Raw genomic sequence first — 7500 nt, 5'->3', positions numbered from 1 at the left:
CCCCCCCCCCCCCCAATACCCCATCAGGATCTGATGACTCTCTCTCCTCCTCCTCCTACAGCAACAACTACAACAACTAATAATAATAATAGTGATAGTAATAATGATGATAATGATGATAATCATCATCATCATATATACTAACAAAGCACACTATCCAGAAATCTGCTATAGGTGCTTTACAAAAACACTTCTTTTTTTTCTTTTTCTTCTTCTTCTTCTTCTTCTTTTTTTTTTTCTTTTTTCTTTTTTTTTTTTTTTTTGCAATAACATAGCACGGTGACTCACTCACTGAGAGACAGGCTACTGGATCGATCGACAGAGAGAGAGAGAAGGGGAGAGAGAGAGAGAGAGAGAGAGAGAGAGAGAGAGAGAGAGAGAGAGAGAGAGAGAGAGAGAGAGAGCTGAACAATCCAACCTACTGAACTGACTGAGGGAGGAAAATGAGTGATCAGTTTCAGTTTTCAGTTTCCAGGACGTGTCAAAGCGTACGGACTGTACCGTATATTTGTATTTTGTTTTAGTATTTCTTTTGATCACAACTGATTTCTCTGTGTGAAATTCGGGCTGCTCTCCCCAGGGAGAGCGCGTTGCTACACTACAGCGCCACCCCTTTTTTTTTTTTTTTTTCTCCTACGTGCAGTATTATTTGTTTTTCGTATCGAAGTGGATTTTTCTACAGAATTTTGCCAGGAACAAGCCTTTTGTTGCCGTGGGTTCTTTTACGTGCGCTAAGTGCATGCTGCACACGGGACCTCGGTTTATCATCTCATCCGAGAGACTAACGTCCAGACCACCACTCAAGGTCTAGTGGAGGGGGAGAAAATATCGGCGGCTGAGCCGTGATTTGAACCAGCGCGCTCAGATTCTCTCGCTTCCTTGGCGGACGCGTCACCTCTAGGCCATCACTCCACATATGCAACACCACATCTGTTCTATTATATATATATATATATATATATATATATATATATATATATATGTGTGTGTGTGTGTGTGTGTGTGTGTGTGTGTGTGTGTGTGTGTGTGTGTGTGTGTGTGTAATATATATAATATAATATATAAAATAATATAAACAGGAGCAGATGGCTGATCTTTGCCTAAACCCAACACTCCAGTCAGTCATTGAAAGCTCATCCTTGATAGTGATCTACAACGGAAAAGACTGCTTTGTATCAAGTGTTGTTTTTTTCAACAACAATAACAACAACAACAACAACAACAGCAAAAGCAACTAAAACAACGACAAAACAACAACAGCAAAAACTAGATGAAGAACAGAAGTAGATGAAGAATTAGTAAAAGAGGAAACAGATGGCGATGATGAAGACGATGTCAACGCCAACGACGACGACGATACTGATGATGATGATGATGATGATGACGATGACGATGATGTCGTTGTGCCTTTTTCGAACAAAACGGTTGTTGTTTTGTTTTTTTTCAAAAGTCTGAAACACAGAGCTGATGAGTGCTCAGCTAAGATATCATTACACACAGCAACGGAGCGACAGAAAATCAAAGATCTGGGAGAGAGGGGGGAGAAAGAAAGAATAGGGAAAAAGGGGGGGGGGAGGTTAAACAAGAAAAGAAAAGCCTGGATACGAGTGTAAAGAAAGTAGAAGGAAAGAAAAAGAAAGGAAGAGAATTTTTAATGTAGGCTATGAGTGAGAGAGAACATGGAACACTGAAATGTTGCTACATCTGAATCGAACCATCTGGAGAGAGAATGAATGAATTCGTCTTTATTTTCCAACGGTGAAGATATTAGCACTTTGGCCGACTTACACATCTGCCGTTGTTCTAAGAGACACACAGACATATTCGCATATAAATGTTGTTACACTTAATACATGTATAACGTACAAGTATAATACAGCGTCAAACTGAGAGACACAACATCGCTCACATCTGTACGAAACGGAAGCGAGTAACACACACACACACACACACACACACACACACACACACACACACACACACACACACACACACAGAGAGAGAGAGAGAGAGAGAGAGAGAAAGAAAGGTAAAGAGACAGAGACAGAGGAGTGAGTGCAAGAGAGACAGAGACAAAAAGACAGTGAGACAGACAGACAGAGAGAGAGTGAGGGGGGAGGGAGAGAGAGAGGGGAGAAAGAGACAGAGAGATAGACAAGAGTCCGAGAGGGACAGAAAGAGAGAGAAGACTGACACAGAGACAAAGACAGAGAGATAGAGACAGGAAAAGAGAGGACTGATACAAAGACAGAAAAACAAAGACACAGAGACAGACAGACAGACAGACAGACAGGCAGGCAGACAGACCATGACAGAGACACACAGAGAAAGAGAGAGAGAGAGAGAGAGACAGAGACAGAGAGAGACAGAGAGTTCACGGAAAGGAAGGGAAAGAGCCAGCAGAAAGAGTAGGACATGGGGCAATAAAGGAAAGCCAGCAGGGTATATAAGAGCTCTGTTATTGCAGTGGAGAAAGCCAGTAGTGACACGTAAACAGAAAGGCAGGGTGGCAGCGAGGGAGTGAGTGAGTGAGGGAGTGAGTGAGGGAGTGAGGGAGTGAGTGAGTGAGGGAGGGAGGGAGTGAGTGAGTGAGGGAGGGAGGGAGTGAGGGAGGGAGGGAGGGAGTGAGTGAGGGAGGGAGTGAGGGAGGGAGGGAGGGAGGGAGGGAGTGAGGGAGGGAGGGAGTGAGTGAGTGAGTGAGGGAGTGAGTGAGTGAGAGAGAAACAAAATAAGGAAACCATGGCCGGCGGGTGGTGATAGAAAAAAAAAAGATGGTGTAATTATAACAACAACGAAACAGTAAGCGTACGCATCCACTTTGAATAAACTTATAAAGCAATCCAATAAGAAATTATATAAACTAGATAAGTGATGAGATCAATAAATAAACACGTAAATAAATAGAGAACTAACTACCTAACTGACTAAATAAATAGATCAACAAACAGATAAATAAATAAACAGTTGATATATGAATATAATATTGTAAACAAGACAGACCAGACAGTCAAATAAATGACTAAATAACTAAATTCAGAAATAGTAAACTGACTAACTAACTAAATAAATAAGCAAACATAAAATTCATAAGAAACAAAATCCCCCCCCCCCCCCTCCCCCTTTTTTTTTTTTTTTTTTTTTTGTTTTGTTTTTTGTTTTTTGTTTGAAAGATACAACTCAGATCACATTAAATGATAAAGTTTTGTTGTTGTTTTTGTCTGAAAACAAATTGAATGATGGCCTGGTGATGTGTATGAAAAAGAGTTAATACAGAAAGAAAGAAAGAAAGAATGAGCGGACGAACAAACAAAAGAAAGAAAGAAAGAAAAAATATATTAAAAAAGCACAACAAAAATATAAATAAACTTGTGGTATTATTTGGTTGTGTTGGTTGATGGGTTCGTTCACTATCTTTCTTTTCCTTTCTTATTTTTTATTTATTCATTTATTTATTCATTCATTTGTTCTTCATTATTTGATTCTATTTTAATTTTCTGTTCTTTATTTGAAGTTCAACTTCCACTGGGCACGTGTAATTCACCTTAGACAGGGACTGAGAAGAAGATGAAGAAGAAGAACAAAAACAAGAACAAGAAGAACAAAAAAACAAGAGCAAGGAGAACGAGAATAAGAAGATGATGAAGATGATGGTGATGATGATGATGATGATGATGATGATGATGATGATAGTGGTGGTGATGATGATGATGATGATGATGATGATGATGGTGGTGGTGATGATGATGACGATGAAAGAAGAATGAGAAAAAAAAGAACCAGAAGGAGGAAGAAGAAAAACATCTTAGGGAAAATGAGAGAAGAAGAAGAAGAAGAAAAGATAGAAACGAATAAGAAAAAAAGGGGGGAACAAGCAGGAGAAGAAAGGAAAAAACAAGAGGAATGAGGACTGAGAAGAGAGTGAAAGAAAGGAGGAGGAAGAGGAGGAGAAGACTCACTCTCTCACTAACTCACTGACTCACTCACTGACTCACTCACTCACCTGAACGGCTGTGATGGAATGGTGAGCCAGCTCCACACGGGCAAAGTTGCCCTTGCCCAAGGTCTGGCCGTCCATGACATAGCGGCCGATGCACTGAATCTTCTTCCCCATGGCAGTGGCTGTTCGAACCCAGGCACGGGCTCCACGACTAGTAGTAGTTGTAGCAGTAGTTGTAGCAGTAGTTGTAGCAGCAATGCACCCCTTTCTTCTTTCCTTCACAGCTTCCTAGACGCTCCAGTGTGTGTGTGAGAGAGAGGTAGGGGTGGTGGTGGTGGTGGTAGTGGATTAGCCCTACTACCACTTTTTTTTTCTCACCCACTTGTATTCATTCACTTATCACTCACTGCACTATTGCTAGGTTCTTCTCATCTTCCCCCCTCCCACACGAGTGACAATCAATCAACCAACCAACGACAAGGTGGGGAGGGAGGGAGGGAGGGAAGGAGGGAGGGAGTGTGGGGGTGGAACGGAGGGAGTGTGGGGGGGTGGGGGTGGGGGGTGGAGGACTGGCTGACCGATACTGATCGGTACTATAGCTAACTACCCCCACACCACCACACTACACCACATGACACCACAAACTACACCACCCACTTCCCCTCTTCTTCGTCAATTGTCGACCTGACACTCACCACAAACTGAAAAAAAAAAAAAAAAGAATAAAAAAAAACTAACAATGAAAAAAAAAACACAAAAAAACAAACGGAACAACAATCTCCAGCAAAACTTCTAGTAGTTGTCGTCGTAGTAGTGGCAACGATACTCCTTGCGCTTACTGTTACAACTACAACACAGCTGAGGTGGCACAACTCTGGCACTGGCACTGGCACTGGAGTGATGGCGGTGGTGGTGGTGGTGGTGGTGGTGGTGGTGGTGGTAGCGGTGGTGGTGGTGGTGGCGGTGGTGGTGGTGGTGTTGTTGCACTGAAGAAGCCATCCCCGCCAGCAGTGCTGTTGTCATCGTTGTGATATTGTCGGAGTACTAAACTGATGAAGCGCTGCCCCCGGACTCCACACCGATACCACACCACAAGCCAGCCTGACAAGAGAGAGAGAGAGAGAGGATGGTGGTGGTGGAGGAGGGGAGGGGAAGGTTGAGGGGGGTTGGGGTTATGTTGGGGTGGGAGTGGAGTGGAGGGAGGATGGGGGTGGAGGAAGGGGAGTGGCAGGGTGGTGGTGGTGGTGGGAGGAGCCAGTCAGGGGTGGATGGAAGAATCTACCCGCGCGCGGATAGTAGTAGTGCCAGAGTGACAAGAGCAAGGCAGTTCCCGTGCGTTGATGTCGCTGGGTCTGTGGTGGCGGTGACGGTGGTAGTGGCAGTCACACTGGGAACCAAACACGAGGCGGTGTCGACAGAAGCAGAAGCAGAAACAGCAGCAGCAGTAGCAGCAGTTGTAGTAGCAACAGTAGTAGTAGTTGTAGTAGTAGCGGGAGCAACAGCAGCAACGACAACAACAGCAGCAGCAGCAGCAGCAGGGGAGATGGCGGTGGTGGTGGCGGTGGTGGCAGTGGTAGTGGAAGTGGTGGTGGCATCAGCAACAGCAGCCATGATGGCGGCAGCGGCGGACGACACAGGCATTGGGATTCTGTGTAGGCAGTCGCCAGTACTCCTGTCCGCTGCTGCAGCAGCAGCTAGCGCAAGCATCGCCTCCCAGTCGCCCCAGCTGTGTTTGTTACTGTTGCTGTTGTTTGTTTGTAGTTGTAGCTGTCGTTTTTTTTGTTTTTTTTTGTCTTATAGTTGTTGTTGTTGTTGTTGTTGTAAGGTTAAGGAGGAGAAGGTGGGTTGGTAGTCGCCGCGCGGCAAGTCACGCTGACAGTTCGGTTCGATACATTACTCCACAGCTGTTTGGGTTTTGTTTTTTGGGGGTTTTTTTGGTTTTTTTACGGTATGTGGCCAGCACTTCCAACACACAACAAAATACAAACACACACACGAGTTTCACTACAAAACCCTACACGCTTCGTCCGAGGTCTTCGAGAAAAGAAAGAAAAAAAATCAAAATAAACACAACCGCTGCTGCAGTGTCAATCAACCCAGCTACCCTCTGATTACGAAATCCATAGCATTGTTGTTGCCGAAAGGCGAAACACTTCACAAAAACCGCTCGCAAGTTTTCAGCACAGAGACGATTCCACACACGATAATCAGCCTCCACTTTCTAACACATACACTGAGAAACCAACCCCCCCGAACCCCATCAAAAACCACACGATGTGTAGATATAACTGGAGAGTTTACTCCGCCCGTCCACCTCTTCTCCCCACCCCCCACAAGTAGTTGCTGCTCTGGCATGTACGTGTCAAGGATCGAAGTTTTCCACGGCTCACCGTTTCTTGTCCGTGGCCGGCCCTGCTTCCTCTTCCTCCTCCTCCTCCTCTTCTTCTTCCTCCTTCTTCTCCTCCTCCTCCTCTTATTACTCCTCCTCCTCCTCCTCCTCCTCTTCGCGTCCCCCGACAAGTTGCTGTTGTGACAAGCATGCGACCGTTGCTGCCGCTGCTGCTGCGGCACCACGTTTGTCAGTCAGTCGCTCACGGATGGAGATGGTGGTAATGGCGGTGGTGGTGGTGGTGGTGGTGATGGTGGTGGTGGTGGTGGTGGTGGTGGTGGAGGAGGAGGAGAAGGAAGAAAAGAGGAGAGGAGATTCCACGATACCGCTTTTCTTCACACACACTCACTCCCCCCCCCCACCCCCACCCCCGCCCCCGCCACACACACACACACACACACACACACACACACACACACACTTTGACCTCTTTCAAGGCGAGTAAAGTGCTGGACAGACAACTAATGAATGGACCGCGTCAGGGTTTTTGAAAGTAAAAAAAAAAAGTGTGTGTGTGGGGGGGGGGGGAGGTAGAGTAGAAGATGTGGAACGGAGGAAAAGGGAGTTGGAGGGGAGTGTGTGGGGGAACGGAGGTGGAGGGGTGCTGATTGGGAAGGGGGGGGGGAAGAGGGGAGGGAGGATGGAGGGGAGGGAAGAAGAGCAGCAAATCGATTAGAGACACAGAGAGCGTGCGAGCTAAATTTTCCTGATGGATTTTCTCGGCTTCCCCCCACTTTTTCCTTTTCCCTTCTTTCTTTCTTCGGCTTTTTGGTGGGTGGGTGGGTGACTTGGAGCTTGTTAGGGCTGGCTGGTTGGCTGGCTGGCTGGCTGGTTGGTTGGTTGGATGTCTAGGTGGCTGGTTGATTGGTCAGCTGGATCGAGCTTGTCACATTTCTCTTGAAACGGTAAAGGGATATAAAATGATTAGGAGATGGTCATGTGCGACTGGTGTGTGTGTGTGTGTGTGTGTGTGTGTGTGTGTGTGTGTGTGTGTGTGTGTGTGTGTGTGTGTGTGTGTGTGTGTGTGTGTGTGTGTGTGTGTGTGTTGGTGGTGGTGGGGCACGGGGACTGGAGGGGAGGGTAAGAAGGTACATGTTTGTGTGTTTAGTGTATGTTGGCGAGGAGAGGAGGATAGGCGCGCGCGCGCGCGTGTGTGTGTGTGTGTGTGTGTGCG

At 46.1% G+C, this 7500-nt stretch overlaps 1 protein-coding gene across 1 annotated transcript in view; it reads right to left on the bottom strand.

Moving 5' to 3' along the window:
• Positions 1-4111, bottom strand: part of LOC143294921 (uncharacterized) — a 443787-nt gene extending 439676 nt beyond the window's left edge. The window contains exon 1 of the mRNA XM_076606436.1: positions 4001-4111. Coding sequence (XP_076462551.1) covers positions 4001-4111 — 111 coding nt within the window. The remainder of the gene's footprint in view (positions 1-4000) is intronic.
• Between the last annotated feature and the right edge of the window lie 3389 nt (positions 4112-7500).

This window comes from Babylonia areolata, chromosome 20, assembly GCF_041734735.1.
Source record: "Babylonia areolata isolate BAREFJ2019XMU chromosome 20, ASM4173473v1, whole genome shotgun sequence".
NCBI classification, from domain to species: domain Eukaryota; kingdom Metazoa; phylum Mollusca; class Gastropoda; order Neogastropoda; family Buccinidae; genus Babylonia; species Babylonia areolata.
This window is presented reverse-complemented; position numbering and strand designations above follow the sequence as displayed.